The sequence below is a fragment of the Gymnoscopelus braueri genome, assembly GCF_963280865.1.
Source record: "Gymnoscopelus braueri genome assembly, chromosome: 4".
Lineage (NCBI taxonomy): Eukaryota > Metazoa > Chordata > Actinopteri > Myctophiformes > Myctophidae > Gymnoscopelus > Gymnoscopelus braueri.
Genome location: NC_137605.1, coordinates 5110737 through 5126650, shown reverse-complemented (window position 1 = coordinate 5126650; position 15914 = coordinate 5110737). Strand labels below are relative to the sequence as shown.

The 15914-nt window shown below is 39.7% G+C and overlaps 1 protein-coding gene across 1 annotated transcript in view; it reads right to left on the bottom strand.

The window, feature by feature from the left end:
- Positions 1-15678, bottom strand: part of LOC308083820 (peroxisomal carnitine O-octanoyltransferase-like) — a 36629-nt gene extending 20951 nt beyond the window's left edge. Inside the window, exons 1-7 of the mRNA XM_080426215.1 lie at positions 15599-15678; positions 12377-12499; positions 7265-7389; positions 4835-5016; positions 4463-4587; positions 3454-3562; positions 1029-1122 (exon numbers count right to left, since the gene is read on the bottom strand). Coding sequence (XP_080282341.1) covers positions 1029-1122; positions 3454-3562; positions 4463-4587; positions 4835-5016; positions 7265-7389; positions 12377-12491 — 750 coding nt within the window. The 5' untranslated portion in view covers positions 12492-12499; positions 15599-15678. The remainder of the gene's footprint in view (positions 1-1028; positions 1123-3453; positions 3563-4462; positions 4588-4834; positions 5017-7264; positions 7390-12376; positions 12500-15598) is intronic.
- Positions 15679-15914: the final 236 nt, after the last annotated feature.

Sequence of the window (15914 nt, the reverse complement as noted above, 5' to 3'; positions counted from 1 at the left end):
CAATGCCAAACACACAATTAAATCAATTATTTGAGTGACAATTAATCGTCAACATGAATTTGTAATCGTTGACAGCCCTACGTGGGACCTTATAGGGGCAGTGGTGTAAAGTAACTAAGTACATTTACTCAGTACTTAAGTAGATTATTTAGGATTTTTTTACTTTACTGGAGTATTTCCAATTTTCAGTACTTTTACTTCTACTCCGCCACATCTCAGAGGCAAATATTTTACTTTTACTCCACTACAATTACATGAAAACTTGAGTTACTAGTTACTTTGTAGATTTTGATTATTATTACAAAACATACAGTAAACCACTTCAGCCCATATATACATTTCGGTCATTTGAAAATAGCCGATCTACAAGCTCACAATGCGTCACGATGCGACGCAGTACTTTTTTCCACCCCTGGTCAGGGGCGGTCTTAGTAGTTATGGGGCCTCAATCAAAGTCCCAACTTTGAGCCCGCCTACCCCACCCCCCCCTCTTTACAACTTAACCCTCCACATGCTAGGAGTGTTAAAGACCCTCTCCTTGTTCTACTACTAAGTGTTATGTAAGTAGCATGCTTTGTATCATAAAGAAATACATGAAATACTGAAGAAGTGTTTGCTTCAGCATACTGTAGACCAGTGGTTCTCAAAGTGTGGTCTGGGGACCCCCAGGGGTCCTTGGAAGGGTTCCAGGGGGTCCCCGGCTAAATGTGTTAATACAGCATCACGATAATTTTAACCATTTATACGTTGGCTGTGAGCTTGTAGATCTGCTATTTTGCTATTTAAAAAAAGAAATCTAAAAGTTTTTAAACATAAATCTTCTCTTCTGGGGGTCCCTGGCACAAAACACATTTTCATATGGGGGTCCGTGGCCAAATACATATCAATTTGGGGGTCCTTGACACAATAAAAGTTTGACAACCACTGGCGTATTAAAACCCCTATGCACCTTTAATAGCAGATCTACAAACTTGTAGACAACCGCTCGTTAGAAAAGTATAAGGGGGGCGTTAAGCCCCGCCCCTGACCTTGGCCCAGCGGGTTCTCTCCTCTGAGGTGAGGGCAGAGATCCCCTCTCCCTCGGCCTCTCTCTCACAGCACTCCTTTACGTAGCTCAGCTGCCTGCGCACGCACACGCACACACACACACACACACACACACACACACACACACACACACACACACAGAGGGAGACATGTTTTCAAATGTAGAGAAAATGAATCCTTACATGTTTATTGTCAGTTAAAGGTAGGGTAAGTGATATTTTTGTGTTAAAACAAAAAGTATTTTGTTAAAAGGTTAAAGCACTATATTCTGATAGTAATCATTGCTATAGAGTGTTGCTTCAGTAACGGGAGTCTCCCCGTCTTTCCAGCTCTTTAATAAACAGAACATATGGTATGTGTCAAAATCTCAGCCAATCAGGAGAAAGTACCCATGTTTAAGCTTCATTTTTATAGTGTTCCAGTTCCCATTTTGCATGCTCATTTCTTAGTGTCATCACTTCCAATTTCACTTTAATCTTTATCCTGATTGAGTTCTCTATCCTGATTGGATAAAATTGGAAATGAAACTGAAACTAAAATGCATTTTCTGTTTTATAAAGAGCTGGAGAGACAAGGAGACTCCTTTGAATGAACAAACACTCTATAGCAATGAGTACTATCAGAATATAGAGCTATTTAACACTTATTTAAAACAAAGAAAATCACTTACCCTACCTTTAACCACTAACTAAAACCCTCTAGACCAGGGTTTGTGAAAGTGGGTGCTGTGGCACCCTAGGGTGCCGTGATGCAAGTCCAGGGGTGCCTCAGAATACTTTGATAATATTTGGAATTCATCAATATCACCTCAGTTTAACCACTTAGTAAAACAGACCTGAGTTGCACTGTACTTGGTGCGTTCTTCTAAGAGCTACACCAAATCTGTTCACCAAAAACAACAGATCTACAAGCTGTGTGACACGTTGTGAGTTGGTGAATGTTCCCCCCAGAATAGGGATGCTGGGGTTCAAGTGGTTACTTCAAGTATAAAGTTATGTTCAATCTGTCCTGTAATGGAAACGGATATTGTCCGTAAGTTTTCCTCCTGACATATTGTTTCTTAAAATTCAGGGGTGCCTTGGAAGAAAAGGTTATTTACAGGGGTGCCCTGAGCCAAAAAGGTTTGAGAACCCATGCTCTAGACTTACTAAACTAGACCTGAGTTAATTGGCTCTGTACTTGGACCGCTCTTTCCCCCATCTACACCAAATATCTCGCCAAAAATAGCCGCTCTACAAGCTCAGCGTTGTGACGCGTTATGAGCTTGTAGATCGGCTATTTTTGACCAATGTTCCCCCCAGAATACGGATGCTGCGGTTCAAGTAGTTAAATGAACACATTTAAACCGTGTGATGTGTTTATTTACATTATCTTGTTTTGTGCTTTTAAAAAAAAAGGTAGGGTAAGTGATTTTCTTTGGTTTAAATAAATGTTAAATAGCTCTATATTCTGATAGTACTCATTGCTATAGTTTGTTTGTTCTAACAGGCGTCTCCATGTCTCTCCAGCTCTTCATTAAACAGAAAATGCATTTTCAGGTAGGGATACAAATTGTATCCAATCAGGATGGAGAACTAAGTCAGGATACAGATTAAACAAGTGCAATTGGAAGTGACGACACAAAGAAACGAGCTGAACAAGTTGGAACTGGAAAGCTAAAAAACATTAAGCTGATAAATGGGTACTCTCTCCTGATTGGCTGAAATGTTGTCACCTACCATGAAGACCGGGAACGCATCTGTCTGTAATTTTTTGATTCCTTTGGCTATTCAAAAATAGCAGATCTACAAGCTCATAGCGCGGCACAGCTATGAGCTTGTAGATCTGCTATTTTTGAAAAATCGTGAAAATCTTCCAATATACATATTTTTTAAAGCAAACATTTGTAACTCAAATCGTATTGCTTCTGGGGATTCTACAATTGTCTTCTACAGTTTTTTTTTTACTTATGTTGCTATATATCAGTGGTTCTTCTTCTTCCCAAAATGATATGTATTTGACCGTGGACCCCCATCTGAAAATATTTTGTTCCAGGGACCCCCAGAAGCAAAGATTTGAGTTAAAAGTGTATTCAAAGATTTGAACACATTTTCAAGATAAAAAAAATAAACTAGCAGATCTACAAGCTCATAGCACGGCACTCTGTGCAGCGCTATGAGCTTGTAGATCTGCTATTTTTGAATAGCCCAAAGAGATCTTAAAATGACACAGATTATTTCCCGGTCTAAAAGGTTTAAAGATCCTGTTACTGAACAAACACTCTATCAGAATATAGAGCTTTAACCTTGAACAAAAAACGTTACGTTTTATCACTTACCCTACCTTTAAATACTACTGACAATGGGGCGACATTTACAGTATGTTTGCACTATACTGTGCTAAATACATCTCTACTCCACTTTCTACCTGAGCAGTTCGGGCGGGGTGAGGATCTGTCCGTCACAAAGTGTGTCGAAGGTGAAGATACGTCCTCGACACATGACCACCACATGGGAGGGACAGGGACCTTCACTCTCTGGGAACAAAACAATACTGCATTATATGGACCCTTGGACCGTCATACGTTTTATTAGTTTACTGCAGTGAGAAGTGTTTTTAATTAACAGTGTGTGCGCGTGTGTCTATGCATGTGTGATATAGACCATATAAGGTTAGGGTTAAGGTCAGTGGGGAATAAGGGCTGTCCACAATGATAACCATGGTGATAACTATAACAATTATGACAAATAACCCACATAGATGAATGATAACAATATGTACTGTATACACACTGGCCATGATGAATGGGATGGATTTTGATTGTCAGTTAGGGCTGGGCAAAATTACTTCAAATCAATATCACTATTATTTCAAACTTTTGCCTCGAATACGATTAACAGTTGTTTTAAAAAACAGTGAAAATAGCAGATCTACAAGCTCACAATGGCCGCATCGTAATGCGTTGTGAGCTTGTAGATCTGATATTGTTGCTATGTTTGTATGTTTATACAGGGCTTAAGTGGTTACTCTACTAATCTATTTAGTTGCTTAATAAGCAATTATTCAAATATTTTGTCGATCCGTTGATATAATAAAAAAGATAATAAAATAACAAAATGCTTCTCGATTATTCGGTATTCGGTCATTGGTTCTAAATATTGGTTTCAATAATTGCCCCGCCCTACTGTCAGTGCTTCTATCGTCCACAATCGCTCTGAAACTGATCCAAATGATATCGTTTGCCGCTATTATTGTCGTTATAGTTGTGGTGTGTGGACTCCGTCATCCACTTCAGTTAGAACCATCTGTAAACTAATATATGTATAGTTATCACTATGGTTGTTGGTGTGGACAGTATACTTACTTAATCTTAGAGTAAGGAGATATGGAATTAATGTGCTGATGCAATGTGAGTGAGTGAGTGAGTGAGTGTTACCAGTCTTAAAGTAGTTGAGTAGTGTGTCCTTGGTGAGTCCAGGTACTTTGCAGGTACAGAAGAGCATTCGGTATTGGTCCATATCCAGCGCTACATTACCAGCCTTGTGGACTGCCATTCTCTCCCTGATGTGTGGGCACAGACACACACACACACACACGTTAGTAAATAAAATCATCGCCCTAAAATGTTGATGTCCTCACAAGTGTAGTAATACAGACGTGTGTGTGTGTGTGTGTGTGTGTGTGTGTGTGTGTGTGTGTGTGTGTGTGTGTGTGTGTGTGTGTGTGTGTGTGTGTGTGTGTGTGTGTGTGTGTGTGTGTGTGTGTGTGTGCATGCGTGTGTGTGTGTGTGTGTGTGTGTGTGCCTTACGTGCGGATCAGGTCCCAGTACTGCAGTGTGTGCCACGTTCCCACGCTGGTCCTGTATAGCTGAGTGCCCTCCATGGGGGGCCAGCAGTGCTCCAGGTACGGAGCGGGACCCCCGAAGTTGACATGGAGCTGAGAGGGAGCACGCACCTCCAGATAGGCTTTGTCCAGCCACCACTCCTCCAGCTGGGAAAACAAAAAGTTTTGATTTAGTTTTAGTCATATTTTAGTGCCTAAGCCTACTCCTACTTAGTAGTCTTATAAAGAGGAATGGAGGGAGTGTCTAAAGCTATTCTCCTTAAGTGTTTCCTAAGTTTATTTTGTAACAGTCTACTATTCTTATTATATTGTTGTACAGTCTGACGGTCAGTATCACACCATCATTTTGCTGTTTAAACCACTTAAACCCTCTATTCTTCGTAAAAACAGACCCGAGTTGCAACTGAACTTTTTTCTTCTTTTTTTTCTGTCAACACAGAATCTTTGTACGGTTGTAGATCATGCCACTTTTGGCGAACGTTGCCACCCAGAATAGGGATGCTGGGGTTCAGGTGGTTACGTAACAAATGAACCTTCTTGATTCTTGATTCTCACAGCACAAGGCGTAAATCATTAAACCTTGTGCTGTGATACAGTGTCACAATGTCATGTATAGTCCAGGCGCTGTATCATGTATCAGTACACTACACACTCATGTTACCATGTGAATGCCAAGGTGGTGTACATCATTCAAGAACACAAGCAAACCCTTGCTTCTGTGCAACACGCTGACTCCTTTTTTTGGGGGGTCATCCTATGTTCCCTGGGTTTTACGATCCCCGCTTATCTTGGGGTTAGGGTTAGGGGAACATAGATATGCTACCCTTTTTTCATACCGAGATGGAATTCTTCATAAAACATGTTGTGTCTTAATTCAGTATCTTGATTTGCAGTATCAAATGCCTGAACACCCGATGTCTGGACAGTTTGTACCCGGTGAACATGGTGATAGTTTAAGAGAGAAATCATGCTGAAATCCAAGATTTGCCTTGAAATAAACGTCACCAGTGAAATAATGGTATGAAGTCCTCTACTATAAGCCACCTCAAAAAGTCAGCTATTTGGAAACTGTTTATGTTGTATGTGCTTATTCATTACTCGTGATAGAACTCTTTGAACTAAGGACCCTGTGCTGAATGGTTTAATACCAAGGTACCAAGGTTTATTTTCTTTGTTACATTGGGCTATATTGTTTTTCTTCTGTATGATATGTGTCTGTTAATGCTTTCTTAGATGTGTATATCCCATACAGAATTTTATCCTACAATTAATGTAAAATATGTCCCTGAGAATGCCACTTCTTAAGCCCATGGAGGGTTTTTAGGCATTCTCATTCACATTTGACTGAAAACAAACAAACAAACAAACTGTTACTCCTCTATTGTCTAGTATTGCGTCTGCCAGTGCCGTTTGTTATAGGACCTAGATAAACTTTGTGTTACCGCCACGCTCTGACTCCTCTGGTGCGATATCCTCGACCAGTATCATATCACAAAAAGTGATGGGTCGCACTCAGAATGGCAAGAGTGAGTTAACTTTGTTATTGTTAATTCTTCTCCATGTCTTTAGGTAACAAAGGACAAACGTTTCGGCTATCCACACTGACGAAGGCCGGACAGCCGAAATGTTTGGCCTTCATAACCCAAAGACATGGAATATAAATAACAATTAAAAAAAACTCTTGCCATTCTGAGTACGACCCGTCACTTTTGTAATATGTTATACTGTAGGAGCTAATCATAAACCTATGACCAAATAGTTATGTCTGTAGCAGTGTTGATTTCGTCGACTAAAACTATGATGAAAAATGTTCCGTCGACTACCTTTTTTCACTGACGAATACGAAATCAAAACTAAGCTATGATGACTAAAACTAAGACTAAATACATTGACAATTTCGTCAACAAATAAAAACTAGACTAAAATGTTAGGGAGGGACGAGTGGAAAAGAGATCCAGTAGAACTAAAAGACAAGTCATTTCATGTTTGGTTGGGTGTTGCGCTCCGAAAATAGCAGATCCACGAGCTCAAAACGCGTCACGCTGCGACACGTTGTGAGCTTGTAGATCGGCTATTTTCAGCATGCAACCAAGTCAGCCATTATGTTATGACGCCATCAAGGCACCGCCAACATACATTTTAGTCGACTAAATCAACTGTAGATTTAGTCGACTAAAATCTTACGATATTTAGTCGACTAAAACTAGACAAAAACTAAAACATTTCAGATTACTAAAATATGACAATTTTTTTTATTCTAAAGACTATGACTAAAACTGAATCAAAATGTGCCGTCAAGATCAACACTGGTCTGTAGCAGGGTTTTGATTTGTAAAGTACGAACTTGTTTTCATATTTACAGGTTCAGTAAACATTGAAGTGCTGCCATTCCTACCCAGTTCCTCTTGGCCCTGGCCCTCTGCAGCAGTGTGTGGTGCAGGTGTGCACCGACACCCTCTTTGAACCGCCTCACTGTGGCCTCTGTCGCCCGGTACTCCTCCGCTGATGCAAAGGGACGAACTGGAGGCCAAACATGGTGCAAAAAGTTAACCCCAACCCATTAAACAGTGGTGGAAAAAGTACTTAAGGGATAGTTCACCCCAAAAAGGCTTTTTTCTTATGGATGAATCACCCCATGGAGATTTTTTTTCTTCTTGTCGCATTCCTAAGCCAATAATTTGAACAGGAGAGGAGACACAAAGGAGACTATTTGTGTCTCCAACCGGAACCGCTGCCAGTCAAATTATTGTCTTAGGAATGCAACAAAAACAAAAAAATCCATGAATTCAAGTCTCCATGGGGTGACTAATCGATAGGAAAAAAAAGTCATTTTGGGGGTGAACTATTCCTTTAACCACTAGGCCATCGGTGCCCCAGATTTGAAGTTGAAATTGGGTAGAACCTATAGGTTGCATACCTACTTGGCCATGATAAGTCCAAATATTGCCCATTAATTTTATCTGTTCCGTGTCTGTGCTGTGCGACAGAGGAACCAGTAAGTAATGATTCCGAATTCACTCTCATTAATTGTGTGTAGAGAAATCAACACATTCTCACATCCCAACTTTGTCATGTTGATGCTGGCGCCAATGACAGCCTTTCACGTACGCTGTACCCATCACAATTATAATAATAATAATAATAATAATAATAAACTTTATTTGTATAGCACCTTTCATGACATGAAATGCAGCTCAAAGTGCTTTACATAGCAAGAATACAATTACAGTTAGAACCAATTTAACAATAAAGCAAACAAAAATAAAATAAAATAAAATAAAAGCAAAGGCAAAAGCAAAGGCATAGAACAACATTAAAATAGGGAATACAGTGAGGAATTAAAAATCAACCAAAGAATCAGCTAAAAGCAAGAGTGAAGTAATAGGTCTTGAGCTGTGCTTTAAAGCTATCGACAGAGGCTGCCTGTCTTAAGTGTAATGGGAGTTTATTCCACACTGTCGGTCCGTAAAAGCAGAATGCTGCTTCACCGTATTTTTTATATGTCATTGTAGGCACCTCGAGCAGGTCAGCACTTGAAGACCTGAGGGCCCGGTTTGGAACATATCTCTCTAGGCAGTCAGAGAGGTAGGAGGGGTATAATGGAAATAGCTAATCTACATACCAGCTCTGATGTTTTAACTTGTCCGAATGTCATGTGTTTCAATGGCGACATCGCTGTGTTATCAATCACATCTGCATTCATGTCGTTTCGATGTTTTAATGCCAACATCGCTGTGTTATCAATCATGTGACGTAACGTACCCTGGCCTGTGTGTTGAAACATGTCTGTATGTGACGAGTTAGGACTGAGAATAAGGCATAGGAACGGGGCTCAAAATTACACTAGCGCAGGGGTCTTCAACGTTTTTTCAGACCAAGGACCCCCTAGCTGAGAGAGAGAGAGATGAAGCAGGGACCACCCACTATATATTATATAAAATCATGTTTTTAAACGTTTTCATAGATTTCACTTGATAGTTTCATAGACTTGTTTGACAGCACTATCATTGAGCGTTGTGTTCATGTTAATTCATTCATTTTGTTCATGTTTTCAGACAGTTAACCCCCAATACTTAGGAAACTTGTACTTGGTTTGCTCTTTTCCCCTCTTTGCCAAAAATAGCCGATCTACAAGCTCACGACGGGCGTTGTGGGCTTGTAGAACTGCTATTTTTTGCCTAATGTTCCCCTCATGGTAGGGATGTGGTTAATGTAAGAAAATAAAGGAAAAAAAGTGTCTAGCACATTTTTCTAGCAGATTTGGCGGCCCCCCTGTAGCAACTCTGAGGACCCCCCCTGTTGAGGACCTATGCTTTAGCGCATAAATGCAGCAGAATGATTATACTATATTGTTATTATGGTTGTTTGTATCCAACCTTTATATTATTTGGTAGGCCTGTAGCAGCCAAGATGTCTCAGCTAGGCCTGATAGCTATTGTTTTGGGTACAGCCTCTTGTTATGGTTCAGCTTGTCCTTGAAGCAGCTGCAGTAATATAACTATTGTCTGATCACTGTGCTCTTTGGCAGAATTACCGTACAACCGACCTGAGTGTTACTGGGATATCTCCCCATGATATCACGTACATTAAAGCAGTTGTTTTCAACCCTTTTCATATCATGTTCCATTATTTATTCGGCGTTTTGAGCCACGGACCACCGTTTGATGGGATTTAGCCTCTCAGACCCCAAGACTTTGAATATTTTGTTGTCGTTGGATACGATTCTGTCCACAATTCCATGCTGTATTGATGTTGGTGCCATAGGAGAGATAACAGGCAAACGTTGAGCAAAATAATCATTCTTCTACATTCTCTAATTGTGTAGAATGTGTAACAACAATTTAAAGGGGTATTTCACTTTCAAAAACATTCTGGGTCATGTTATCGTCTACTCAGGCTTTTGTGAGCCCCCCCAGAGAGTTTTTAAGTTGCTTGATTCAGTATTTAGATATTTAACATTCATTTTATCAGACACGCCCCCTTCCTATACAAACCCATTGTAACTTCAAACTCCATTTTTAACATGTTAGATTCATCAAGAACACCCGTCCTTGTTTCTGGTGACTCATCCTGCCCTCCTAATACGTGAGGGGGCCGTGTTTTTTTTATTCCTTTTTTCATTTAAAAAAAATATATATATATATTGTATTTTTTCCAAAATAAATATTAGAAATAAATTAAAGAAGACCTTGAAAGCTTTTTAGTCTTTATTTCGTATTCGTCTGTGAAAAAAGGTAGTCTCCTCCTGCATTAAAAGGACAATATCAGTCACCAGAACCAAGGACATCTAAAGTATCATTCATAGTCGGACGTAAGGATACGTAACCAGCGCCAGCGCTCCTTGCGTTGTCGTTTTTGTCTCCCCCTCCGTCACTTACGGCTCCAGGATTTCCGTCCGTGCGATCAACATTCACCGTCAGGCCGACGTACGTTCGTTTGTACGTTGCCTGTAGTACCAGTGGAAACCGTTGGCAGTATATCAGGGAAAAAAAGTTTTCCTTGGGCACTCTTTCTCCACAAAAAGACCCACGTTGGTGGTGGAAGTACTTGAGTAAATGTACTTAATTACTGTGACGAAATGAACCCAGCCAGCCATTCCCTAAACACACACACACACACACACAAATAATATAGCACAGTGCAGTATGGGTCGAAACTCACGTTTTGTAGACAACCATTGTTTTTGTCTAGTTTGTGGACTATAGTTTGTGTCTTTTATTGCGTTGTTTTGGCGTCCATTTTAGCGCTGTTGCCAGGTTTTGTGAGAGAAATAAGCAACCAGGTCTATGAAAACAAGCCCAAAATAATCGACTAGGCCACATCACATGAAAATAGCAGATCTACAATATCTATTTGAGAATCACTGGTTTAAATAATAATTGGCCCAAATAAGCAACTACACTTTAGAAACAAGCCCAAATAAAACCGCAACCACCAATGTTTGTTTACAAGCAACTTTACAGAAAAATAAGCCCAAAGTCGCTTATAATAAGCGGACATGGCAACACTTTTCACAACATTTAAAACCTCGCAGCTGCCATCTAGTGGATTAATAGGTGTACGACGCCCAACGTTATAATTCCTACGGATTTAACGTCAGCGACTATGCATGCGTCTGTAAAGAACGGACGGAATCCCTCACCCCCTGACGCACGTTTTAGACCCATCTAGGGACTATGAACGGGCCTTAACATGGTTAAAATGGAGTTTGAAGTTACAATGGGTTTGTATAGGAAGTGACGTGTCTGATAAAATGAATATCAAATATCTAAACACTGAATCAAGCAACTTAAAAACTGTCCGGGGTGCTCCAAAAAGCCTGAGTAGACGATAAAATGAGAAATATCCCTTTAACTCCTGAGTGCGTAAAATGAAACCAAATGGACCCGTCATTTTACACTCTCAAGAGTTAAAGATCTAAGGGTCCATTTGGTTTCATTTTACACTCAAGAGTTAAAGATCTAAGGGTCCATTTGGTTTCATTTTACACTCTCAAGAGTTAAAGATCTAAGGGTCCATTTGGTTACCAACTCTTCCATCATTTAGCTGGGGATCACCTGGAACCCCCTCAAGGACCATTGGTGGTCCCCGGACCACTGGTTGAGAACCACTGCATTAAAGCATAACCATCACCACCTAGAATCCTATTGCCTCATCAATTACGTATTGATCCACGACAATGCCAATAGCCTTAATTGCCATTGCCTTAAAAGGGCAAGACCACTTTGGTAGAGGTTTAGGTTGTGTAGTTACCTTGCCATGATGTAACTCCAAAGGTGGACAAGAAATCTAAAATAATTGCTCCATTGATTAGAAATTGATCATTCAAAATATCATATATCATTACATGGTACGGTGAAAGAGCTCTCAAAGTCACTCTTTTAGCACATAAACGAACACAAACAAACAACAACGCAAACAGACAATAGAGCATCACCAAACCGGGAACGCATCTGTGTAACCACTTGAACCATTATTTTATACTTTGGCTATTCAAAAATAGCAGATCTACAAGCTCGGTGCCGCGCTATGAGCTTGTAGATCTGCCATTTTGTTCTAAATCGTGAACATTTGTGCAAATCTTTGAATATAATATCGTTTTTCTAAAGCGAACATTTTGACTCAAATCTTTGCTTCTGGGGGTCCCTGGAATAACATTAGTTTGATACGGGGGTCCGCTCATAGCTCATGGCTCGTAGCGAGGCACTCGTGCCGTGCTATGAGCCATGAGCATGTATATCTCCTATAGCAAAGTATATAAGATAATGGTTAAAGTGGTAAAAATCTAAAATGACAGACCCTTTCCCGGTCTTAATGGGTTAAATAAGTGGTTGAAACCTGGTGTCCCTATTCTGGGGGCGAACAGTTGGCGAAAATAGCCAATCGACAAGCTCCCTACGCGTTGCTTGATATTTGTTAACAACAACAAAACATGACGTGGTAGTATAGACCTCTGGGGGAGGTTTAAATGGTTAAAAAAAAGGACCAGGCATTGTTCCTTTCCCACCTGCGTCCAGGTATTTGGCCAGAGAGATGTCCAAGGAGGGGACAGGGAGGGGTGGCAGGCTGTCCTGGTAGTGGAATGTCCTCTCTGGACGGACCTCTGACACCTGGTTAGCCATGTCTTCCCCTGCAAGGAGGACAAATCATTAATTCATGCTTAACCCATTAAAAAAGGAGTAGTTCACCCCAAACATGACTTATTTTCTATCAATTACACACCCCATGAAGCCTTGAATTCATGGAGATTTTTTTTGTTTTTGTCGCATAGCCAATAGTTTGATGACCGGCGGAAAGACGCTAATGTCTCCGGTTGGAGACTCAAATGCAGGTCAATTGAGTCTCCTACCGGAGTCTCCGCCAGTCATCAAATTATTGGCTTAGGAATGCGACAAAAACTAAAAAAAAATCCATTAAGTCAAGGCTTCACGGGGTGTGTAACTGATAGAAAATAAGATTTTTTTTTGGGTGAACTACTCCTTTAAGACTCGAGGCTGATTCTACAAATTCTTCTAAATCAGTAGTTCTCACACTTTTTTGTGAGACCCCAAAATGATATGTATTTGGCCACGGACCCCCCATTTGAAACTGTTTTGTGCCAGGGACCCCCAGAAGAGAAGATTTGTGTTTAAAAAATACATTCTTTCAAGATTTTTTGCACTGTGAGCTTGTATATCTGCCATTTTTGAGAACCACTGTTCTAAACCAATGTTCTAAATCCTGAGAGTTTTCTGAAATACTATGTTGATATAGACATATATATATATAAAATCTAAAATGACACAGATGCTGTTTTATTGTAGAGCTACAGTACATTCTATAGGAACAAACTCCCCATTGCAGACTCACTCCCAATGTTCCGCCGTAATCTGAAGACTCACCTCTTCAGACTCCAACTACAGCCCGTAACACTTGACCTAGCCTTGACACACCATGCAGTCTTATGCAAAGGTTAAAATGTCACTTAGATGATATTTAGACAGATGCCAAGTTCATTTGTTTCCTTTCTATAGTTTCAATGTATAGAGATTATTATTTTTGATAGTTTATCGTTTAGACTGATGCTAGGTTCTTGGTTTACCTGGGATCCTAGTTTACTGAGACACTACACTGTCACTGTCTCTCTGCATTCTATGTACCTGTTTGTGTTTACCTTGCTTATATTGTAAGTCAGTCTGGAAAAAGAGCGTCTGCTAAATACCTACATTGTACATTTTGGGTTAGAGCTGGGAGATAGGCACACGATCAAATGTCACCATATCTTTGAACAAACTAACACCTCAATATCAATATTGCAACGATATTTGTGGGGATGACTATCGGTACTTTCACAAAGTATTTACACTTTATTTATATAAAGATCAGTAATGCCTATGAATGCTGTCATAACTAAAAGTGGGTAAAGGCAATTGGCTAATGGAAACAGTTATAACGGTAAAATTACATAACTGTAATGCAGCCTTTGAAACAAGGAAAAGATAGCACTTAGCCTATGTCATAACACTATCCAAAATCTAAATATCATGATGATAGTGATATATCACTATATAGCTCAGCCCTACACGAGAACACTACTTAAAGGGATATTTCAATTTCAAATAAAATAAACATTCAAAGAATGTATAAAAAAATTGATGAAAAAAAGCATTAGAAGGACTTTCTAATGTGTGAGGGGGCCGTGATTCTTCCATTACTTTTTTAATTTATTTGGTATAAAAAAAAAGAAAAATACGTTTATTTTATATGAAAGTGAAATATCCCTTTAAAGCACTTCACGTGCATCTAATTAGTAGTAATATCAACATGTAGATGCATTAACGTGTAATAACATAAACATAAACTAATACAAATAAAATGAACTATTCTCTCAGGCTTATGGCAACTATTTGTTTGTTCTTTGTTTTAGTTTTCTGTTTGTTCATGAAAGGTGCTATATACATTGATTGTCATTATATTTATTATTATTATTATTATTATTATTATTATTATTATTATTATTATAAAAAAAACATGACGATTGCATATATGATAGAAACGTAGCCACAGTGGTTTCCTGTAATCAGTGCACATTCCATGCATGCTCAGTAATCTGTAATCCTGCAGATTTATAATGTATAGCTCCGTATCAGATGGTGTCACTTGCCAAAGAAAAGAGCAGATCTACAAGCTGACAACGCGTTGTCAGCTTGTAGATCTACTCTTTTTAGCACGCGACACGTACGATTGCGTACACTGTACATACATCAAGCAGTGCATTAATAGCCTCAAACGACCCCTTTTGCAAGTCAAAACCATAAACAATTATGTGGAGGAAAAACACAATAAACATTATAACTTTAGATCATAGAACCCCTACACGTTTTTTGTTTCTTTTTTTGCGATCTGATGCCATTCCATAACAATCCTAATTAATTATAATATCAAATAGGTTAGAATCTATTGTTTAACCCGTTAGATTAAAACTAACCCTGGTCCCACAGCGTTAGAAGGAGTTCTCCTTTAACGCTATGTTACTTTCGAGCCGTTGCCGCGACACCCGCGGTAGCTCAGCCTGTCTCGTCTCTAGTAAAAAATAAAAGATACGCTTTCGCTACTCACCAAAACAAAGACGGTTTAAAGATGTTGAAAGCCTACTTTCCTTAGTGGGAACACTCGGACCCCCCCCCCCCACCTCGCGTCTAAAATAAACTTTTGGCCAGAAAAGAAAATATTTCACCGGACGGGAAAAATGTTTTAGTTGCTCCACTGCGCCCCCTACAGATCTTGTCGATAAAAAAAATACCACGGACCAAATCTGTAGGGGGCGCAGTGGAGCAACTAAAACATTCTTCCATCTGGTGAAACATTTTATTTTCTGTCCAAAAAGTGTATTTTAGACGTGAGGTGGGGGGGCTCTGAATGTTCCCACTATAAGTAGGCTTTGAACATCTTAAACATCTTAAAACCGTCTTTGTTTTGGTGTGTAGCAAAAGGGTATTTTTTTATTTTGTCTACAGACGAGCGGCTGCGCTGCCGCGGGTGTGCGGGAAACGGCTCGCAAGTCCCATAGCGTTAAGGAGAACTCTTTCTAACGCTGTGGACCAGAGCTAGTTTAAACGTTTAGACAGACATTAGAATAGATTGGACAAAACGCCAGCCCATGCATGCAGAGATAAACACCGATCACGACCATTTAAATGCCTTATTTTTTTCCCATTGTAATAAATAATAAAGTCATATTTGGTCTCACCTTGTGGACACAGTAACGGTGGTGTGGAGTTTAGAGACAGTTAAGTAGGTTATTTATTTATTCTCTGCAGGGGGGCGGAGCCTCACTGTTGTTAACAGTTGAACGCGCTACCTTTGCCCTAGTTTCCAGTGTTGCCAGACTCTGTGAGAGACACAAGCAACCAGGTCTATGAAAACAAGCCCAAAATAAGCGACTGGGTTTGATTGATTGATTGAATTTACTTTATTAACAGTTTGCAACAAAAGCACAGAAAGTTGTGAGCTTGTGGATCTGCTATTTTCAAAAATATCTTGGGAAAAAAAAGTGCAAAATGTGG